The 24,019-nt window shown below is 42.4% G+C and overlaps 1 protein-coding gene and 1 long non-coding RNA gene across 22 annotated transcripts in view; one reads left to right on the top strand and one right to left on the bottom strand.

Annotated features, from left to right (window-relative positions):
• The window catches only part of KALRN (kalirin RhoGEF kinase), a 659,050-nt gene that overhangs the window by 260,895 nt on the left and 374,136 nt on the right, over window positions 1-24,019 (bottom strand). For 14 of the 21 annotated variants that reach the window (XM_032335453.1, XM_032335509.1, XM_032335462.1 and 11 more), the window contains exons 16-19: window positions 17,574-17,693; window positions 10,444-10,662; window positions 6,860-7,009; window positions 3,643-3,757 (exon numbers count right to left, since the gene is read on the bottom strand). In XM_032335453.1, coding sequence (XP_032191344.1) covers window positions 3,643-3,757; window positions 6,860-7,009; window positions 10,444-10,662; window positions 17,574-17,693 — 604 coding nt within the window. The remainder of the gene's footprint in view (window positions 1-3,642; window positions 3,758-6,859; window positions 7,010-10,443; window positions 10,663-17,573; window positions 17,694-24,019) is intronic. The other 7 variants (XM_032335484.1, XM_032335515.1, XM_032335559.1 and 4 more) reach the window with 1 other exon arrangement.
• Window positions 4,789-22,715, top strand: LOC116586105. Its single transcript, XR_004283896.1, has 3 exons — window positions 4,789-4,921; window positions 6,765-7,096; window positions 21,993-22,715. It is a non-coding gene; the product is annotated as an uncharacterized LOC116586105 (long non-coding RNA).

Below are 24,019 nucleotides of genomic sequence, written 5' to 3'. Positions count from 1 at the left end.
CAAAGAGCATGACCCTAGGGGAACTTAAAAGGGATCTTGATTCTCTTCATACCTAAGCCTGTCCTTGATGGTAAGAGACCTTGGGAAGTGTCGGCTCTTAAAGTAACAACTAACTCACTTGGACCTAGAGCCTGTGGACAGCAAGGGGACTTGATAAGAATCCCAGCCACTCTTGGGTTCTGTGAGACGGTGGGAGAGGAACAAGAGCGTTAGGACCAGTGTGGCTGCACGGGTAACCCGGCTCACGAGCCAGGTCCTGTCCTGTAGGGGAGGCTGTGCACATGGCACCTGAACAGCACGGCCTTGATTTTACGACCTTTAAGTCACAAGCGTAGGGAGGCCGTATTGGAATCGTGTCTTCCTAGAATCGTGTCTCTAGGTCCAAATTTCTGTGTTGCTGTGGATCGGATCTGATCACAAGCTATTCTCGTGTTACCTCTAATGATGGCAGGTGAGAGGACATGCACAAGGCACATAGCCCCATGGTGGGCCACGGCAGGTGTCCATCCGTGTTCTGTCTCTCCCTCCTCCTGTCACTGCAGCAGCAGCTGGCCATGTGCCCAGATTCCCTATGTGTTTAATAGTGTGCTCTGTGCTGGAAGCACTCGCCATTAGTCTGTATTATGTCTGCCTCCGGCTTCCTGCTAACTCTGTCATATACTAATTCATAATAATGATGATATGAAAAATTACTACTTATTAAGCACTCACTCTGTGGCAGGCACATATTCTCACAATACCCTGTGATGTTCGTACCATTATTACCTCTACTTACAGATGAAGGAAGTGAGGTTCAGATAGGATAGGTCATTGCTCAGAGTCATTCAGGAATGTTTGACTTCAGAGCCTGGTTCCTTAGCTGTCTTGGTCCTCCCAGTTATAGGGGCTGTGAACACAGACTACTGTGCTTTCCAAAAAGGCGCACCTGCACCCCAGTGTTTACAGCAGTCATGTCTACAATAGCTGAACTATGGAAAGAGCCCACATGGATAAAGAAGATCTGGTAGATATCTACAATGGGATATTACTCAGCCATCAGAAAGAATGAAATCTTGCCACTTGCAACAATGTGGATGGAGATGGAGGGTATTATGCTAAGTGAAATTAAGTCAGTTGGAGAAAGACAAATACCATATGATTTCACTCATATGCAGAATTTAAGAAACAAAACAGATGAACACAGGGGAAGAGAAGGAAAAATAAAATAAGATAAAAAGAGAGAGAGAGAAACCATAAGAGACTCTTGACTATAAGGGAACAAACTGAGGGTTGCTGGAGGGGAGTGTGGTGAGGGGATGGGGTCACTGGGTGATGGGCATTAAGGGGGGGCACGTGATGTAATGAGTCCTGAGTGTTACAAGCAACTGATGAATTACTATAGTCTATCCCTGAAACTAGTAATATATTGTGTGTTAACTAAATTGCATTTCAATAAAAAAATTTTTTTAAGAAAGGGTACAACCAATTTGCAGTGCTTGTACTTAGAACTTTTCGTGCATCCTCCTGGAAGTTTGATTATCTAAGGACAGACTCTGTCTCTCTTCCCTTAGGCTGAGAACTTTTACAGGTCTCAATTATTCACCAATCCCTATATCCATGCCTTTATTATGTAACTTTTTAATTCCTCCCCAAAGAGATAAATCCTACTTCCTCTCCCCCCACCCCCAGGGTACAGCTATGTGATTTGCTCTGGCAAAGGGATTGTTAATAGATATTATACAAGCCGGAATTTAGTGTGCTTGTGCACTTGACCTTGCCCTATAAGAAGTTTTCCTGGGTAATCGCTTCTTCAGCTGAGGTCCTGGAATTAATACATGTGGAGCAGACAAGACTCCAACCTGTAGTGAGGCACTAAGCCAGCCAGGCTGGCAGAAACACACTGCTGAGACCAGCCAAGACAGCTAGTCCCCAGCCAATGCACAGTGACTTGAACAAAAAATGCTGACAGTTGTATGGCACTGGGCTTTATGCTGTAATAACTGTGCCTGTGCCAAAAACTTAAAATAAGTGGCACTGGACTTAGGTCCGGGTAGCGGGTAGACAAGAAATGGGTACAGGAGAAATTATAGGTCCCTGCTGGAGGAAGCCTCATCTGGGCAGAGACAAGTGAGAAGCAGTGTTACTTTAATCTTTCTGTCTCCTAATCAGAGCTTTGCTGACTGCAGAATCTTACAGGGTGGTTAAGAGAATCAATCCTGATCAGGCAAAAATCCTAAAGAGTTTCAGATTTCATTTCTCCCGTTCTGGAAAGATTTCCCAAGGACAATAACCTGCCTTCACCCCCATGAAGCTGCAGCATACCCTGCTCTTTCTGTGAGCCCGAGGCTTGAAGCACACTGAGGTACAGGGGGCATGGGCTCGCCCACAAGGCAGTTGGTCTCACCCACACCACCGCCAACCCAACGCTAAGTCAGGACACGAGCATTGTAGCATGCCGGTGGCCAGCCAGCCACAGGGTTCCTGGACCTCAAACGGGGAGCACCTCTGGAAGAGGAACCCTGCCTGCCTCTTCTCCATAGGGAATTTTATTACTAAATTTAATTCTTCCCAGTGGCCTCTGATCTTGCAGCCTCCTAAGCTCTCTGAGCCGGGAGGGAAGCCCTTCCTTAGGCAGATCAGCTCTGCAGCCCTCAGCCTGCCCCAGCCCTCACTCCAGGCCAGTTTCAGCTCCCTCCCTGGCCTTGGTCTCTAGGCTGGGAGCCCTCTGCTGTGTTGGGATGACATTTGTTAAATTCTTCTCCTGCTCAAAGGCTAATTTCTGCATGGTCCAGCATAAGTGATACTACCAATAATAATTTAAGCTTAATGTGGTCATCTAATAAGCAATGATTAAAGGTTACTGATTTTTTCATGTAACTGTAGACTCTATAGAATTCAGAGAGATATTAAAGATGTGCTGGACCAGTACTTATCTAAATTTGACGTGCACACAAATCATCCGGTTGGGACTGGCAAGAGCCCTTGCCAAAATGCAGCTTCTGTTTCAGTAGGTCTAGGCAGGGCCTGAGGTTCTGTTTCTTAACACACTCCCAGGTGATTCCAGGGATGCTGGACTGGGGACCACATTTTGATGAGCAAGAAGAGTTCAGATGCTCATCATTTTAAAGTAAGAAACTTTAAGTTTTAAAAGCTCACATAGTAAGTAACAAAGCCAGGATTAGAACTTGGTTTCACGATTCTCAGTGTGCGTCTTGTTTCCAGGCTGTAAGAAAGCCTCATCTGTGCTCCTCAGTATGTTAGCCACAGCTGGCTACTTACACTTAAACTAAGACACAGTCAAGAGAAGGAAACATTTAGTTTTTCAATTGCCTTAGCTACATCAGTCAAGTGCTCAGCAGCCCACGTGCCTAGTGCCTACTAGATGCACAGGGTAGGTATGGACCGTGTCTGGTCCTTCAGAAAATTCTGTGAAGTGCTGCTCTAGATTAAGATAAATGAAAAAGTGCTAGGGAAATTTTATCTTCATCTTTCTATTCCCAGTCCTGATGCCCTTTTAAACACTGCCCATCCCCTCTGCCCCACATCAAATGTCCTCTTATCTAAGGAGAAGCAGCAGGAAACATGAGAGTGCACAGGGACCAGGTTCACAGCCTCTGGTCTGTGCTGCTGATGTAGCCTGTGGCTGGACACTCCCACACTGACCTTTCACTTGCTGCTCAGGTCCCCGGGTGTGGCTGGCAGCACTGGGCATGCTGACGTTGTTCCTATGGATGTACTTGAGGAACACCTCTGCGTTCCGCCGGGCCAGGGTACAGGCCTGAAAGAGACAAAGGTGTGAGGACCCCAGCAGGTGCATGGGGTCTGAGACACTGGGAGAGGGGCACTGGTGGACAGGTTTCTGGAGCTCTGGGTGAGCAGAGCCCTGGAGGCCACTTCTGGTTCCCAGACACTCCCATTACAAAGCAGGAAGCTCCCCTTTTTGTGGTGTAAAGAATTACTCCCTGGGCCTCTCCCCTTTTCATCCCAGAGGAAAATCAGCAATCAGGCATCCCTTGACTACCTCTCTCCGTAGGTACTAACGTCTCAGGCTGGTTTTCCTCTGCCATCAGAATGCCTCTTAAAGGACCACTGGGGTAAGCCACTTCTGCATTCGTTTAATTTTTATTTATTTATTTATTATTTATTTATTTATTTATTTATTTGACAGACAGAGATCACAAGTAGGCAGAGAAGCAGGCAGAGAGAGAGGAGGAAGCAGGCTCCCTGCGGAGCAGAGAGCCCGATGTGGGACTCAATCCCAGGACCCCAGGATCATGACTCGAGCCGAAGGCAGAGGCTTTAATCCACTGAGCCACCCAGGCGCCCCGCATTTGTTTAATTAAGACTCAAGAAAGCAAATTTGGTAAACAAGCCTATTAACCACACATTCCATATCTAAATGGAAGTCACCCACATTTAAAAAACTTATTTGTCCATAAAATTCGCTCCAGCTCAATAACACTAATATCTTATTGCTGGGAAATATGGATCTATACACAGGAATAAGAGCCACTATGCTACCCTCTTTATGACTCCCATTAGCTGTGGATGGCAGAGAGGACAGGTCACACACTCCTTGTGCCCAGGGAGGAGACCCAGGTCCAGAAAGGGCAGGAACCATGAAGCACATCAGGGCTGGAATCTATGACTATGGGCAGAGTATTTCTAGTTCCTCTCAAGACCACAGAATTTCTGAATTTCTTTACAGAGCAGAATTTTTTCTGTTGTACAAGTCTAGAGGCAGTATAAGCCTCCCCTTATCCCCCGTTCTCTTCTCTGCAGTGTCAGTTACCCACAATCCACTGCAGTCCCAAAGCAGGTCGTCCTCCTGATGCATTGTCTGGTCAGTGGTAGCCTATCCTTACCTCACACTGCCTATGCTATTCCCCTCACTTCGCCTTACCACGCAGGCATTGTATCATCTCATACCATCACAAGAGGGGTGAGTACAGTGCGGTGAGATATTTTGAGGGAGAGACCATATTCACATGACTTTTATTACAGTATATTGTCATAGTTGTTCTACGTATCTATCAGTTATCTATTATCAGCTGTTCCTCTCTTACTGTGCCTTGTTTATAAATTAAACTTTATCATAGGTGTATATGAGTAGGGAAAAGCATGGTATATGTAGGGTTCAACACTATTCACAGGTTCAGGCATCCCCTGGGGGTCTTGGAACATATTCCCCATGGATAAGGGGGACTGCTATTTACCCTAGTCCACTAATTTTTAATCTACAGTTTCCAATATTATCTAAATGAAACTGTCAAACTTTAATACCTTTGACATTTAACAACTGACTCTCTAAATTATATAGTAAAAAATTATTTTAAATTTTGCATTAACAACGTGGTTTCTGGGAGCTCTGGTAAAAGATTTTTGGGTGGGTCCATCTATTGTGAGGTCCATGAATTTAACAGCTGGATGGTGGTCCAAAGCTAAGGTATCCAACATAGATCAACTAACACACCTAAATGGGGAACTCAATAGTCCATCCATCAGGCATTTAATTCCCACAGGCACAGGAAATTTCTCACCTATGATTTTAGGCACATACGGAAAACATTAGGCCAGAACATTTTCTTCTTTCATTCTTCAAAAAAAACATGTCATTTTATGAAGTAATATCTTTATACCTCTTTTAAAAGTCTTTCATATGCTCTCCTTTGGTCATTGTTTTAAATTTTGTTTTATGGTAGAGAAGACTTCTAAAATCTCTTGAACCCTGTATAGAAGACTTTTTATTTAATCTTATTGGTAAGAGCTCATTGCTAAGGATTCTGAGTACGGGTGCACACACCTGATAGACAGGAGGACAGTAGGGAGAAGCCATCTCAAAAAGAGAGGGAGCGAGAGAAAAAAGTGAAACTCAAAGGGGTGGTCAAGTAAAAAAAAATCCCTAATAAAAGAAAGTCAGTTAATTACAGAGTTATAGAAAAGCAGTGGTAACATGTCAGGGTATAAAAATTCTCTTTGTACTCCCAGAAACCTGAAAGGAAGCAGAACATGAAAGCAAGAAATTCGAGAGTAAACAGAGCCTTTAGATAAGTTTTAACACAGATGACTCTGTTGGAGAGATGATCAAAGGCTGGAGGAAAGAGGCTTACTAGGACTTTCCACACTAGCTGAAAGCCTGCTCAGAACAGGACTGCGCTTCCTCTCTGGGAAGTTGGGGCTCTAATAAGAACAAAACAAACAAAATGAGGTATTACTCTCTTCATGCAACAGAATAAATGGTGTTATATCTAATGGTTATTGATAATTTCTAGATTGGCAAATAAATAAGGTGTTTAAATTTATTTAATTCTTGCCCTAAATTTTGCAACATCCATTTATAAAATATTTATTTTAATGCTGTTTTATATCTAGACATATATATATATATATATATATATATATATGCATGTGCGTGAGAGCATATATATATAATTTTTTTTAATTTATTTCTTTTACGTTATCTCTACACCCAATATGGGGGCTTGAACTCACAACCCTGAGATCAAGAGTTTGCATGCTTTTCTGACTGAGCCAAACAGATGCTTCCAAGGCTATGTGTTTCAATTAAAAATATTTTCATAAGCCAAACATAACTGGGTGAAACTATGTGTTATCTCTATTACCAACATCAATGAGATATCAAGATATTCAAACAGGCACCTGCAGTAATGGTGTATAACTGTCTAATTATAAAGAAAGTAGGGAGAGAAATAATGTTGGAAGCATAGCTTTTCAACCTTCCAAATTAACCAGCCAATATCTTCTCTATAAATGCCTCCCTTTAGATAAGAAGTGAGGAAAAAGAGGGGAATGGAAATCCCATATGATGAGACTGTGTGTGTGTGTGTACATGTGATCTTCAATGACAATGTGCTCTGACCTTAAGAAAGGCCTCCTTTTGTTCCAAATGTTTGCTGATGAGTGGGATGACATGGTCGATCTCTGCAGCTGGTCCCAGTTTATCTCGTCCACCACACCAGTCCTCGTCTCTCCGGTATTCTTGCTCTAAACTCTCCAGGACACTACAGACCTAATGAACCACGGAGGAAAGTTTCAGTAAATTAACAGATCAGGAGAGTGTTTTCTGAGCACCTTCAGCCAACAGAACCCTATGCAGGTGACTAGTTTCATTTGAAGTTTAGTCTGTAGATTTAGAACACGTGGTGCCTCTGGGACATGGAAGGTAAGTCCAGGACATAGCTAAACTCAGGAGACAGGTTAGGACTGAGAGATGGATTCTGGAATCATTGGACAGTTGCTGGCTGAAGGCCAACGTCACTTAGGGAGAGTATACAGGGTAAGAGAAGAAAAAAGACCAGTAATTTAGGGGGGGGGGGTTCAAAGTGTTCTTTATATATTCTATCACTGAACTTCATGATAACTCTGTCAATGTGGCAGAGCAGGAAAATGAAGTTTAGAGAATACACTAGGCTTAGGCTTGTCCAACCATCCACACTTGCCCTATAGGAAGTAGCCCTAAATAGAAATAAAGGAGGAAAAGGCTGTGTTGTGGGACTTATGGGCCATAAATTAAATGTTTTCTTTCCCCTCCCTTGGCAAAAATATCCCCGCAAAATGTCTAGAGGTATTGTCATAAGGCAGTGACATCTTCAGACCTTCTATTACAAAAGAGACGTTTTGTTCAGATGATAATGTACTTGGGTTAACTTAAAAAAAAGAGTTGTTCTTCAAGTGTTAAGAGGTCATACTCTAAAAGCAAAAGCATTTTGAATGGGACTTGGATGGAAGATAGGTTGGGTGTAACAGAAGGGGACCCAGGGCAATCTTGTGTCAAGGCCTGGGGAAGGATGCAGAAAACAGAAACTCCTATCCCTATACTTTCCTTCACTAGGCTTTGAACGCTTGGCTATGGCAGGAGGTGGGGAACAGCTACATATCCCAGGTCCCCTTTGCCTGAGAAAGTCATCCCTTTTGAGGAAGAGTATGGTGTTGGATAGGATGTTTACTGAGTGATGAATTGAGCTAAAAGATGTCCCAGGCAGCACACCCTAGTAGCCAATGTGCTCCCCATGTCATGAGAAGGCCTGGCCCTGAATTCTGACTCCTCTAGCACCACACACTTCTTCTTATGGAAGGCATGAACATGTGTAGGAGGACCCAAGTCTTGAGAGAAAATGAATTATAGAGAAGCAAAAACTTTAAGAAAAGACATACTTAGGTCCCATGATAATACTGGACTAAAAACAACTTGGGAACTAGAAGAAATGAAAAGATTATCAAACATAAATCTTTCAATTTAGCAGCTAAAGAAACAAAGATCTGGTCACTTCTGGGTCAAATTTCCTGACTTTAATGTAGTGCTTTGTCCCCTTCAGCATCTAGATCCATCAAAAACTAAAATTTGTGTGTGATACTAGACAGGGCTTAACTTCATTTTTTAAAAAAATGGATATAGGTTTTCCCTGCTTTCTACAAGTTCACATTATGCCATTTCGCTTTTATGAAAGACCTACATTAGTACCTGTTTTTGCTAACTGAAAGAAATATGAGGTAGGTTTTCACTCTTATGATAAAAGGCAAAAGGTGAAAGTAGTGTTCAGTGTTTGTTCTGCAGTGAGCTGTGGGGCTGTTCTAGAGGCAGTACACATCCTGGGCAATGACAGTGGCACCTCCCACCCAAGATCCTTCCCCAGGTGTAGTTCCTGGAGAAGTAGCATCTCAGCATCCAGCTGCAACAGCTCCGAACTGTGTCTGTGACCACCTGTGATTTATCTCGATTTATTCTGTGTAGTTGTTAGCAAGATGTGTCCCTAAGATTTCAGAAAGGCCTAAAAGAGGTTACTTTTTAGGTCTGGGAATATTCAAAAATTTCTTCCATCTAAGTAAATGGTCATTGCTTTTTTGCATCTGATTTCAGCTTATAAAAGTTTTCATAGGAACACTACTTTCAGTTAGCAGGGGAAGCCCGATTTCAGTTATCTGGCATCATTTGTTGAAGACTTCACTTCTGAATTGTTTTGTCAAAAATCAGCTGCATATTTGTGGGTCCACTTTTAGAATCTCTATTCTTTTTCCTTGTGTCTATTCTTACAACAACATCATTCCATCTTGATCATTGTACCTGTAGAATAAGTCTTAAAATCAGGTAGGATAACTCCAACTTTCCTTTTTCTTTTCAAGATTGTTTGGTTATTCTTGGTTCTCTTTATTTCCATATATATCTTACAACCAGTGTATCAATTTTTATCAAAAAGTTTGCTGGGGTTTGATTGGGATTCTGTTGAATTGATAAATTGCCTTAGTCTGCTGCTCCCAACTCTGGGGCCATCAAGACACCATCAGTTGAGAACAGAGAGAAGGTGTGGAGGCTGGAACACTGGCCACAGGGCCCTCAGAGAGGCATGTTCTATTTACTCCGGGTAGACTTACCCAAGGCCCCTGTAATTCACCCAGAGGAGAAGGTTTCTCTGATCTATTTCTACCAGGGAGCAATTCCAATGAGGAACATGTTTTACATGGAATACAATTATGTCTGTTTTCAACCTCTATTTCATGAAAGAATTCCCTGAAAGCACCCAAATCAGTTAGAAATCCTCTTAGCCCTTGTACATATTACCGTACAGATGGGAAAGTAAGGGCTCTAAATCCTTGTCATCCCGCTGGGTGCATCTCCTGCCTTTTCTCCCACAGCTGCTCCACCCCATCTGCTTGGCTCATAACCTATGGAGGAGAGACGGCTGTGTCTCCTCTGTCAGACGGAGAGCCCCATGAGTGAAAGAGTGTATGTTTTCCAAGCATAGGGCCTGACTGGGCACCCCAGATGATGCTCTGCAGATTCTCACCCTACTCTCCTGACCTTCACTGGAGGCATAGACTTCCCTGCCTCACTGATGTTGGCTTGGCCATGTGACTCATTTTGGCCAAAAGGATATTAGAGCATGTGGCACACTTGGAGATTTGAGATGCAGTTGCACAGCAGATTTTGGGCTCTTGCACTCCTACTCTTCACCATAAATGTGCCTCAAGTAGCTGCTGGTCCAGGAGGCTGAGAGACATGAAAAAAGATCTAGACCAGATGTCCAGCTTGGAGCCCGGTTCTATCAAACTCAGTCAAGATCAGCTGAACTCAAATACTTAAAAACAAAACGCTCATAGTTTTATGTCACTGAGTTGTATAGTAATTCATTACACAGCATTATCGTGGCAGTAGCTGGCTGAGACAGCCGTCAACCTAGTATTCAGCATACACCTAATTTCTCCTTCAATACTTAGATCTGATGAGGCTGAGATGTTACAAGAAACAAATCACATGGTTAACTTCTTTAATGGAAAATATTATAAGGAGGCTAACTGTAGTTATTTTCATGTCATTATTCTATTCTAAAAGGCTACTGCTGAGAGGACTAGCTGCTTCTTGAGGGAGATAGTATAGGTTAGCAGTATGAGGGGAAAAAAACAACCTTCCACCAACATTAGTCCCCCATCTCCCAGACCTTCCCTCACCTGTTCAGAAGTTTTATAAAATGCCACAGAGGCATTGACTAGTTTTAGCCGGTCTTCCATCTTCAGCATGAGCTGCTGCCAGTGGAGGGCCACTTTCTCGGCACATTCCCGGATGGCGTCAGCGTCATAATGGCCGGCCTGGAGCAGTGCCTCAGCTTTCTGCTGCACCTGCAGGGCGCTCTGGTGCGTCTTCTGCAAGGAAGTGGCATGAAAGAGGGACTGGGCACAAGGGGAGGAGAGAGAGGTCCGTGGGAACAACCCAGGCGTGGTACGGGAGGGGGTGGAGTGAGGCGTGAGTGGAAAGATGCAGAAAAGTTAAAGAGCTTTAAATGGTGGATTCAAACATTTTGTTATGACGATTAATACATCATTGCTTTTAAAGCATATTTTTAAAAAAAGAACATCATGCGTTTTCATTAACCGAATGCTCAGGACCCCAACTCCTGCCCCCACTCTCTTTCTCGCATCACTGGCTCTAAAGATGTCTCCGTTTCTGTGGTAGAGAAACAGCAGTTGTGTATACATCTGCTCCTGATTGGTTCAGACATTAGTCAATTTTTCTTTTCAAATCTAATCATAAAATTCTTCACTGTAGTTAAGAGTTTTCAAGGAGATTACTGCTATAGCTCCACTTTACGTCAAATGTAAGAAAAAACAACTCCACATAATACAAAGTTCAGCCAATGATGCAATCATTTTAAACATTAGCTGAAAAGGATTTCAGTAGGACTGGGCAGGTTAATAAAGCCTAAGGCAGCATCTCACCATTCCTTAGCACCCCACAAAGGGAACAGAACAGCATAGTACATAATTCAGCTCAATGTGTAATCCCTACATTATTACATTACTTATGTTTGCCTTTAGGATAATATATAGAGATATATACAGCGGGAGGTTTATTTTCTTATTCAAGCCAAATGTGGTTTGCATTCTCAGAGTTCCCATTAACTGCAGGGCGGAGGGGGAGACCAGGCTGGAGGACTGGATGGCAGAGATAGAGAGCCAAAAGGGATTAAAATTTACTAAAATAAAGTATGGATGTGGTTGAAACATAGGACTTCAAAGACCTAATATTATCCCGACCTCAACTGCGAGGATCACTTTAACTCAATGGTACAGGGCTGACTTGGCCTCTGCATGCTTAGGAAAGTATAGCTCAGCTCCTGGTGAAAAGGGACAGCTAGTGGCCCAGTAATTTACTCTAGAATTACCTCTGCCCTTCTTCTCTGGCAGCAGTGCTGGGATGGTTCACAAGAGCTGATCCATTTGGCACTCCCTGTGTGAGTGCAACTTCCCTCCCTATCACCCCTACACCATGCAGCCCCCTTCACCCCCATCCTAGACTGCAGTCTGCACAGTCCTGTTTATAACACCCCCCCTCCCTCTATCACCTATCTCCTGGCTTCCCTTCCCCGTCTCTGGAATCTGTACTCAGTGTTCGTTATGTTAGCATGACTGCCTCTAGCAACCTAGACTCCTTTACTCCCTTGTTTCTCCACTAAGTCAGCCTCTCGATAGTGATGATCAGATCAGAATTTGAGTTCCTAAATGTTGAACATGGTTAGAAAAAGTAAACTTTAAAATAAAAAAAAAAGTAAACTAAGGGTCAGAATGATCTTCCACAAATTCCAGATTTCTTTGTCTGTTTTACTTATTGGCACCATTTTCTTCTCCTGTCTCCTAAATAGAGGGGTACCCCAAGGTGCATTCTTGGTTTTTGTTCCCTTCTGTGGAACTCTTATCTATACCCTTGGCTGCTATTACTTCCTTTTTGTAGATGTCGCCCAGTATTCAACTCTCACACTACATGGGACCCTCATCTTTAACTGTCTTTGGGGGTGAGGGTGAGCTGCCCGCCGTATTTCTCACTCCAAGCCAGCAGCACTGATTCAATTGCTTTAGCTGCCTGCCCCACCTTAGCCACTTACAAAGATGTGTTCTTAGTAAAAGAAGTGACAGGTCTTCCTGGAGAGAGGAGGAAGGCTCCTCAGTGAATGCAAATGGCTTGACCATTCTATTAGAGCATCCTGCTTCCTCCCAGACATCTTCTCAAATTCCACATTAAAATGAAATCCCTCCCTCTGGAAGTATCTTTCCATGGCAGTCTACCATTGGTGTTGATGGTGCCCTCCTTGTTGTCACCTGGGCTTACAATCTGGACATCATTCTGGACTGCTGTTCCTCACCCCCAAGTCCCAGTCCAACCCACTGCATGCCTGGACTTCCATGGTGGTCCCAGAGCTAGTCTCCTTGCCTTCCACTTCGAATCCATCAAACCCATCCCTCACATTTCCAACACATCAGTTGGTTCTCTGTAATAGGAAGTGCTTGGGTGAAGTGACCCCTAATGTTCTTCTGGCTCCAAAACTCTAATTTTGTGCTTAAACATCATTCCCTTCTCTCAATTCAAAAGCCTTTAGTCATTCTTCCACTGCTATAAAATTAAGTCCAAACTCTGAAGGATGTTCTTAAAATCTCCTCCCAATGTAGTCTTGAACGACTTCCATAACATTATCATCTACTACTTCCTTAAAAAAACCCTCTGCAAACACAACCTGGCTTATTTTTTTTTTAATTTTTACTTAGAGGAGTACTTTAATATCTATTGTCTAATTAGATTCACATTGACCCTGAGAATTGTTAGAGCAGGTCTTTTTGTTTTGTTTTGTTTTTATTAACATATACTGTATTATTTGTTTCAGGGGTACAGGTCTGTGATTCATCAATCTTACACAATTCACAGAGCTCACCATAGTGAGCTTATTTTTGTTACCTTCATTCTTCCTGTCTTTTAGTGAACACCCCTTCCTCTCTCCCCATCTATGTTCCAGTTGTCCTTTGAGACTCAGCTCGAGTCTGGTCTCCTTTAAGAGAAGATTAAAGAGTACACCTATCATGATGAACACTGAGTAATGCACAGAATTGCCGCCTCCCTATATCACACACCTGTGACTAATATGGCACTATATGTTAACTACAGTGGAATTAACAATTTTTTTTGGAATTAACAATTTTTTAAATGTTATATTAAAAAAAATCCTTTTGGACAGCTGGAGACTCACTAAAAACTACTTTTTCCTGAACTCCTGTATCATTCATTTAATATATTTGGCTGATTCTCAAGGCAAACATGACTTTAAACATCACTTTAATAACTGTCATCTATCCAAGGGTACCTGGCCCTGTGCTTATGCGTATTTTTTTCGAGTTCTCACAACACCACGACAAGGTGGATGTTATTATTCCCACTTCATAAATTACAAATATGAGGCTGAGGCTGGCTGAGTGACCTGCCCCCTAACATACAACCAGGGGGGTGATGACACTAGGGATAAGATTCAGTTTTGACTATTCCTGTGCTCATTCCCACCATATCACACCACATTATTTAATCTCCAGAGTTAGAATGGTATCCGCAGAGCTTCCCGCAGAGGAAGGGTTCACCAAATGAACATTAGTGATTATGATAATTAACTGGCTTCTCCTCAGTATATGAAACCAGCATATAATTGTCATCAAAACCCCATGATTATGTCTTTTTCTCTGGGAGTGAAGGACTAACTCTAATTGTCCTATAATTTAGACTATGTAATAAATCCTCTTCCTTATTCTGAAACTCATTATCATCTGATAGTCCTTGGAACTCCATCCCCTTTAATTTCCAAATGACAAACTTTTATGCATATGACATAGTCTTTGCTTTGATAAGCCTGAGTCATTATTATGCATTTATTTCTACTATTATCTAATCCTATTGAGTGTTATATCTTTAAGACATGGATTACCAAGGATGTTAATACATGATGTTAATGTAGGAGTACATGGAAGAAAATTAAACCAAATCAATTGAATTTATTATCCAGTTTTAACTACTTATTCTGCCATAATGCTTATATTTAAAATACATAAGAGGATTTCAAATAAAGTTGATTTCAAAACTGAGCTTGTCTCTTTGATAGTCACAGTTCCTGAAGACACATCAGCCAAACCATTTGCATGCTAACAAAAAATTAACAGGTTTGTTGATAAAGCTATGCTTCTGGGTGCTATGTGCTGTTCTCTGTTCTAAATGGTTCTATCTTCCTAAAACTCAGAATACTTGAGGTAAAAATTCTGACCTTCTTTGGGGAGACTAAAGCCTTTTTTTTTTTTCTTAAGATTTTTTCTTTATTTATCTGACAGAGATCACAAGTAGGCAGAGAGGCAGGCAGAGAGAGAGGAGGAAGCAGGCTCCCTGCAGAGCAGAGAGCCCGATGTGGGGCTTGATCCCAGGACCCTGGGATCATGACCTGAGCCGAAGGCAGAGGCTTAACCCACTGAGCCACCCAGGTGTCCTGAGACTAAAGCCTTTAAATGGGGGTGCCTGGGTGGTTCAGTCAATTAAGCAGCTGCCTTCAGCTCGGGTCATGATTCCAGCATCCTGGGATCAAGCACTGGGCTCCCTGCTCAGTGGAGAGCCTGCTTCTCCCTCTCCCTCTGCCTGCTGCTCTCCCTACTTGTGCTCTTTATCTCTCTGTCAAAAAAATAAATAAAATCTTAAAAAAAAATAAATGCAACCTTTAAACCAAAAAGTCCACCCAAGCTAGGGTGAGCAGACATGCTACTCTGCCAAGGTTGTTCTAGTATGTGCCTATTTTTCTAGCTGAGTTGTTAATAATATCCTTCTTTGAAGTATCTCAGTTTTAACAATAAATTATCTAGTCATCCTTCCCGTAGCTATTTTGTTTTCCCTTATGGAACCGAGGATTTTTTCTTAGGGTCCAAGAAATTAAATTATGTCCTCTATTGGCAATCACTAGGAAGGCCTCCAGTAAGTAATGACCACCAAAATGGGCCACATCAAACTAGACTAGTTAGATCCCTTTCAAATTGTATAAATCTTCCCTGGCATAACTTTCCCTTGATGCAGAACCTGGTTTAAACCAACACTTTTAGAGAGAAGCACAAGGCCACCTGGAGAAGAAGCATATTTGAAGCTCATTCTTTTCGCTATGCTGTAGACCTGCCTACCCTCCATTCCCTTGATCTTCTGGAAATCCTATCTGCTCTGCCATCTCCTCTTCAGACCATAGACAAATACTCAACAGGGGCCTCATGGGATCTCAATATCAATTCCAAGAATATTTGATCAAGTTGCACCAATGTGATTAGGGACATACATGCTTAGTAAGCTTCTATTCCATATGGGTAAAACAGCACCATTACAAATTAATACATCCTGCTTATGCAAGCGGTAGAATTTGGTCATCGCACTAAGACTGCTAATGCATACACCCACTATTTTCCACTCACTCGTTGAAATGCTCTAGTACATCATGATACTTGGTATTATTGACCCAACATTTGCTTATGGGACAGGAAAGTTAATTATCTTCACATTTGAGATAAACAAGGGGGTGTGGCCAACAGTGGTCTTCTCTCTGCCTCACACCCTCACAGCTTCATGCCACGTGCCCAGTCTATCTGCCCAAACTCTGTTCATGCTGCCTCTCAATGGGGCTTTGCCCACTCTGTGCCTGATTCTCAACTGAGACCCCAATCCAGATTTTTCCTTGGTGGTGAATAGATCTTAATGCTTTTATATTTGTGTATGCCAGTAAACTGAGACAGAGGCAGCTGCTGATAATAAAGCCTCTCTCCTCTGCTGAGTTCCTTCTTAGAAAATGATTTGCCAGGGCGCCTGGGTGGCTCAGTGGGTTAAGGCCTCTGCCTTCAGCTCGGGTCATGATCCCAAGGTCCTGGGATCGAGCCCCACGTCGGGCTCTCTGCTCTGCAGGGAGCCTGCTTCCTCCCCCACTCTCTCTCTGCCTGCCTCTCTACCTACTTGTGATTTCTCTCTCTCTGTCAAATAAATAAAATCTTAAAAAAAAAAAAGATGGCATATTAAAAAAAAAAAAAGAAAATGATTTGTCCCCCCAAAGAAGAAAATGATTTGCCCACACTACGTGTGCAATATATAGTCTATTTTAAAATCTCAAATCCCAGGCAGTAAACCACTATTAGTAACGCTTCCTAGAAGATAGCAGGCATCTTATAGAAACATGCCATTTATGCTAATGCTATGTTTACACATACAAGATGGTTCCTAGTAATCAATCTATAATAGTTTAAAAATGGCTAGTAATCAGTTGATTACTGTATTAAAGACATAGACGCGAAGAGTTAAAATTTTATCATTGTTATGAAAAATTGTCCTTAACAATCATTCTTTTAGTAGAAGATAATACTTCATATTTCCTACACATTCAAAAGTGGGTTGAGTTTTAAACAGAACTACAAGTAATGAATGACTTTGAAGGTTTCTCTCTGTTCCCATTGGTACTGAACTTACTTTATTTTTAATATGGTTCCCATGTCCCATTTCCTGCTCCTTTCCCCATACCCCTCTAAAGCAATCAGCTCAAGTCTCTTTGGGAAGATAAATGTTCTAGTAGAAAGGATAATTAAAGGTATTATTTAAAGTACGATGACAAAATTTAGATTATGGGAAGAGGTATTTTATTTTAAAATAGCCTTTAGAACAAGTGTCAGTTGGTGAACTTCTGGTTTCAGTTTATTCCTGAAATGTGGCTTCAATCAGTGGTACTGAACAACTATTTTCAAGGAAGTGAGCTATCTAGTGCAACCTACTCCAAAGCTCATTGTTCTCATTAAAAGGCAGAAACTGACAATGAAATCTATATATTGCATATAAATCAAATGTTTTAAAATGGAATGCTAACATATTAATGGCTTTTGTAGTTGTTTACCCTCAATTTTAAGGGCTCCTGAACTAGAAGTGACTTCTAACCTTCTGGCTTCACATGTCTCACATGGTGCATAGTCTACAATGTCCAAGTACTCAGTATACCAGGGGCCTTATGGGTAAATGTGCCAATAAGTAACCAATAAGACGCACTTTTGTGCTGTGAACATTCGTCTTTCAATAGGAGGCCCTCTTGGGGTTGGTGAACTCCTGCCTTTGCTTCCCCATCAGTTCCTGGGTAACAGGGAGGCTACCTGGACCACTTAACTAGAAAGAGTAAGGGTTTCACTACCTAAAGGAATGTTCACAGCATGAGGAATCCACCTGCCCAGGGTACAGAGCAGAAAGGAGAAGGGAGGCCAGAGGAGTCAGATTTGGGTGTTACCTCGATTGCTAGTTGGAACTGCTCGTGTTCCCGCTGCAGCTGCTCTGCTTCGGACAAAGAGCTGGCATTGACCAGGCTGGCATTGAGCATTGACTCCCCATTGCGGATCCATCCCAGGACCTGGGGAGTTAGGACAAGAACACAGATGAATGGCTTTTGCAACCTCCCCAGAGCTGTGGCTTTCTCTGATGGGTCCTTAAGTCAGACCTTGCTATCTTCTGACTGCACCTGGAGAGAGGACAGGAAGGCTCTGGATAATTAAAATGTTCATCTCTGCCCTCTAACCTGGCATTTTGTGCCATAAGGCACTTACTGTAAGTATCAACCTCATTCTTAGCTACATATATTCCTTTCCACCCTTATTACCTCTCTGTTCCAATTTCCTTACCCATTTAGTTTAAACATTATCTGATTGTATTGTATATACATTTCTGAAGTTCTTGCTAGAATGTAGAATGGTTTAAGTAAATAAATTCCATATATTGGCATTCTTTTCTCTCTTTAAAAACCCAGTTCAGATGCCAACCACTTGAAATCTTCCAAACCCAGTTACTCCCGTTACAAACAGCTCTCCCTCACCCAGTACCCCCACACCATACCACCCTTGTGACTCACCACAGACCTCCTTCTTCAGTGGTTTTGACCTACATTTCAACATCCCACCATACCTCTTCCCCCCAGATGTAAACTTCTGGAAGACTAGGGCAGTATGAATCATGCTTCGGTCTCACACGGTGCCTAGCACAGTGCCTTATAAATGCTAAGTAAGCAGTAATGTTTTTGAAAAAGGGAACAATTATCTATGGACAACACCCAGTGGTGTTGAATGGTGGGTCCAACCTTCTGTGCCTTACAAGATAGATGCACTTGAGCTCTGACAGATAAACAACCCAAAGGGAGGAGGAAGGAGAAAGAAAACAAGGAAAACAGCATCAATAATCCATATATCGGATCATTAGAAAAAGGGGGAATAAGTTATAATTGATTTAAATTATCTAGAGGCAATGGCTAGGCTAAGTAAATTTCTAGGTGACCTTAATTAGTACTGGGGGAAAGAAAGTTCAGCTGGGGAATATTAGAATAGAAGGAGAAACAGCGGAAACCGTCTAGACAGTCCTAGGTGAAATGGGCATGTGGCAACTCTCCAGCTAAGATCTCAAGTCAAGTGCAAATAATCACACTGGAAGAATCAGGCCTTGAAAATACACCTTGTGTCTGGTCACAGAAAATTGCTAAATATTTTCTTTATTAGGGAGTCTAAGAGTTTGCTTGGAGAGGAGATAAAAATTCCTCTGAAATTTCAAGATCAGTAAATACCATCCATCTGTTATTTCAAGGAAAGGAGAAGATACCACAATCTGTTTCAGATTTTTGCAGATTTTTTTTTCCTCCTCTCAACTTCTTCATGCTAAACAATTAGAAAAATACTAAGCCTGGCCTCTCCTATTCCATAATCCTCACAAACATTTCTCAAATTTCCTCCTTGGGCAGAATATGACTGATGGCATATTGTACATGGGTAATGGTGGGGCAAAAGTCCTGCTGAAGCTGGGCTGTTTGGATTGAGATGTTAATTCATGGCCAGTCTGGCAGATTGTGGATGAGATGCCAAATCTGTAAAGCAATTAGTGGCAGATCTAACGGCTCCGAGTGTAAGTGTGAAGTCTCTGATGCCAGTGGTGTGCTGGGGCTGGCTGGCTAGAGGTGCTAATGACTTCCAAAAGCTGCCTGTAAGTTTGGGTACACGCATACATGGACGGTATGCCCAAATGCTTCCGCTCTTTAGAAAATGGAGCTCACAATGTATACTTTGAACTATGCAAGTCCTTCTGCCATGATTCATTGCGTTTTGCTTGGTTCAAGATTCATTTGAGGGTGTCACAGAAACATTTACTTTGTGTGCATCACAAATCAACATTTGAGGGGCAATTTGACTCCCTCTGGGCTTCCTGAGTCTTGCTTGCATCTGTTCTTCTCTAGTTTCAGCCAACTGGAAACATCAGTTACATCTATGGTGGTGGGGACCTCCATACACTAGCTTTCCATTTAGCTATCATAGGCTTCAGTCTCTATGTCTTTCTTTAAGTCATGCCATATTCTTGATATGCTTGTTCATTTTTATTTCCCAAATGCTGTTTAAAAAGGCATCCCAGGCATCTAAAGCAGGAGTTTTTATTTTAGGAAGATAAAAATGCGTGTTTCTATACCATGGCTTGGGTTCAGGGGTGGGACTAATCCCTATAACTGAGTCTGTCCCAGAAGCAGGATGGGCACAGTGAAGAAACACCTGGCCTTTTTACTACCTGACAAAACCACCTAAGCCTCTGGGCCTCAGTTTTCTCATCTGCAAAGTTCAGATGATAGCACCTTCCCTTCTTCCAGCAGGGTAGATGCAGCATGTGGTAAGACAGAAAGGCTGGTGATGGTAAAGATGGTGATTTTTCATTTTGGAGCAAAGCTAGGTAATGCTATGATTCTTTATTTACTCCTCTCACAATGAGAAGGAAAAAAGGCTAGGGCTACTGACTTTTGTTCCAGGATCTGTAGCGCTTACTGCCGTATTCTGATGTGATGTGGAAACCCCAGCTGTTTTGTTAGCACCATTCTCTGTTGTCTGATCAGCTGACAACTCTTGTTGGTATAATTTTCTATTTCTGTCATCCTTTATTTTCCGGTTCATAAAACTGGTTATTTATGCTATGAGCATCCAAATGAGTGCAAGGGAGTAGAGGAAATATTGTAATAAAAATGGTAAAATGTTTTTACTAATCCTGTATGGTCTCAGAAACATCATGTGAAAGTGTTCTGCAAACCATAAAATGTAATGCATATTATGAACATTTTATGTTGATAGTTATCTTAGGCAACAATTTACCTATAGGTAAGATGACCTTTAAGGAACACTTTGAATCCTCACATTCCACACTTCTTCCAAAATTAAGACACACGCCCTATAACCACAGGCTACCAGAGAAAGTCATGTCTATAAAAATGAGGGACCCAAGGAGTATTGCTGATTGCTGCTCGGGGACTCAGGAGCCAGTTAAGAATTCAGCTCAGTCTGAACTGAATGCATGAACTGACAATGGGGACCTACTGTTTCCTCAGGCCAAGGAAGCAGGGACCAACCCCAGTGAGAAGACTGGATGTGGATGTCCACAAATGATGATGCCATCTAAGCGAGGAGGGCTGTCCCCTGTAACCGGCAGGCTGGGAAGCTGCTTGTATATGGCTGTGTTTTCTCTAGGTCATGCTGACAATAGAGCTGAGGAGACCCTCAAGGCCTCTGACTGTAAGACCTGATGTTGCTGATGACTTACCACAAGGCACAGTCTTTTCTGAAACTCTGGCCACAGGAGAAATGGCCGGTCCCTCAGAGGGTATCTTGGAGCCTGGCATATTTCCAGCACTACTTAGCTCTAAAGATTCACAGTGTATGAGAGTCTATGCGATCGTCCTTCCTGGTTTTATAGACTGTGACCATGGATCTTCTTAATTTTCTCCGTTTTGAAACAAATGCTCATCCCTTTGATCATCTCTCCCTTGGATCGACCCCGATTCCTTTCTGCCTTTATGAACAGCGCAGAGAACTTAACAGAGCAGTATTCTTGACAGGATAATACTCTCTCCTTTGTTTTCACTGTTCATTTTAATTGTAAGCAAATTTTGGCTTTACTTGGCCCACAAGGGTAATTTAAGTCAGTGTCTTTAGTAGACAAATAAGTATGATTTCTTTTCCTATATCTTAGAGCCCCACTTATTTTCTGCTAAAGACCCTGTTCTGCAGGAATATGTATGGAAATCCACTTAGTTTCATGCATCTTCTTGGATTATCTAATAAATGTGAGGTCATCTTTGCCAGAGTAGTAATTTTCCTGGAAAACAGTCAGAGCATTCTGTGGGGTTGGGGAGTGATCTGAACTATTTTTCTAGAAGAAAGGGAGCATCTGAGTGGTCTAGGGTCCCAGACCATGGGCTGTAATCAGGGGAGTGAATTCCCTTAAAGAGTCAGCATTTCTCCAGAGGTGTCTGGGCCATCTATTTAAGATAGAGAGCCCTATGTAACGCCAAAAGAACATTAAATAATTAAATAATTTCATTTGTTCTCAACCCTGACAATAATTTTCAGTCTGACATCTGTGGTATCATCTCCCCTCAAAGCCTCAGTTTAACATAATGGTGGTATAACTACACTACAGCCAAATTTAAACCTCTCATCTACGGGCTCTAATGCCCTTCTGTGAAGCAGCACATTGTTCTCTCTCTTTCCATCCCCATTAATGGCATTTCAATTAAGATGTCCTTTTTCTTTCTTTCTTTCTTTTTTTTAGTATATTCAAAAGAGAAACTCTCAAGCTTGTGTCTAAATTTAGCTCTGCTGATCAATACTGACATCTAAATTAACTCCCTCTTTCCAAGTGTCAACAGCTTCCAAATCAATATTTCCTGCTCCACCAACTTCCATCAAAACACAAATGCCTTCTCTGAAACTGGATCAGACAACTCCCGAAAGAAAGAGCCCTACACTGACAAGGAAAACAAGTTCACCTAATGAGGCATGGTGGCTTAACAAAGCAGCAAAATCCATTGGCACCTCCCAAGGCCGCTGTCCTTCACAAATGCCTTCGCGGGTTTCCTGCAGACCGACTCAAGCAACCCAGTATGGGATTGAACTACAATCCCACATGTGTCATCCTCACCATGGTGGGGAGAAGCAACTTTCTCTTGCAGAGAAATTTTCTGTCCTCCAACTCAAGAAACATTGAATAGGAATGTACTCAGAGATCCGTCAAGCCTGGGGTATTTGTACATAGACAACCTACTTCCCCATTTGACAAACTACCTATCATCACTCCAATTTCCCACCCTATACGGAATGTATACTCAGAGGATAAAAAATCATTTCCATTTTCATGCCAGTCAAGAAGAACATGATTAGGGAGTTGACTTTACTACTAAGGTTGGAACAAAGTTAAATACAAAAATTAAAAATCAGGAACAAAAGTATCTATTTCATTTCACAGGCAAATAGGAATGATTTTCCTATTATTTGTTTTGTTCAGATGATCCCCTCCTGCCCCTTTCGGCAGGCAGGATCCTCCTCTCTGCCTCCTCTCTGCCTGTGTCTCTGCCTACTTGTGATCTTTGTCTGTCAAATAAATAAATAAATAATCTTTAAAAAAAAAAAAAGAGTATATGAGCAGCGGAGGGCTCCCGTGACCTGCTGGAGCCTGCTGACCCATCAGGTAGGGGCCACCTTTTCTACCAGGCACAGGGCATGCTGTCTTCTCAGAGGTGGTGCTGTGAAGGCCAGGAATATCCCAGCCTATGCCCTGCTAGAGGGCTTCCTTCTATTTCTCCTAGAGCCCTCGGGCAGGAGTGGGGCCCAGGAGAGGCAAACTGTGCGACTGTTGATAAAGGAAGCACGGGCTCAAATTCCAGCTAACAAGTCAACAAGCCCTGGGAGCACCAATCCTGTGCTACCTCAGTTTCCCACCTGTAAAATAAACATACACCCCTTTTCCCCATGGGTCTCTTCTCTTAAAATGAGATTATAAGTGAGAAAGAACTTCTCATCTAAAAAGTAAGTACAACCATTATTACCAAGAGCCTCAGAATTTGTATACTCATCACTGCTCTGGGTCTGCTGGGATTTCCACCATGTCTCTCCAGAGATTCAGGTGCGATCCCAGTGTAATTATACAGAGAGCAGTCTAGATGGCAGCTCTGTGATCCAGCCTGCCTCTGTGCTCAGTGATCTCACCTGTGCTGAGGACAGACCTTTAGCACAGTGGGTGTGGGTTCTGGCTGAGCACTGATTGGGAGAAGTGGAGTACAGAAGACAGTTTTGCCCATTATAATAAATAACAGTATAATAGCGAAGACCGAGGCATTAACAAGAAATACTCGGAATATAAGAGAATAGCAATGATTAAATAAAATATGGTGTTTTTATCCCCTGTTCCAAATTAATAGAGTTAAATAAGACAGTGTAATAGCACAGTGCCTAAGAAAAAATGCTTAATAGGAAAAAGTTTCTTGGCTTGGGATTTTTGGGTGGGGCTCTGTCTTCAGGGAGCAGGGGTCTGGATTGCTTGAAAGAGTGTGGAGCAGAAGGAACTATCATGAAAGTGCTATGGAAACCACCCCCCCCCCCACCCCCCCCCCCCCACCCCCCCCCACCCCCCCCCCCCCGGCCAGGAAGCCCTCCTAGACCAGTAGAGGGCGGTGACATGTTCTTTGCTCCCTGTGACCATTGTCTGGTGAACCTCTCTAAGCTTCAGTGGCCTCATCTGTAAATCGGGAATAAGACCTGCTTCAGAGAATGGTTGTGAGGCTTGATGGAGAGATGGGTGTAAAAGGTTCCCAGCACTCAATAAATTAAACTATTATATATTTGTGTTTCTTCAATACCACTGTATAAATTTTAAAAATCTCCATTCATT

The sequence above is a fragment of the Mustela erminea genome, chromosome 1, assembly GCF_009829155.1.
Source record: "Mustela erminea isolate mMusErm1 chromosome 1, mMusErm1.Pri, whole genome shotgun sequence".
Lineage (NCBI taxonomy): Eukaryota > Metazoa > Chordata > Mammalia > Carnivora > Mustelidae > Mustela > Mustela erminea.
Note: the sequence above shows the minus strand (reverse complement) of the source record. Positions and strands in the feature narration are given on the sequence as shown.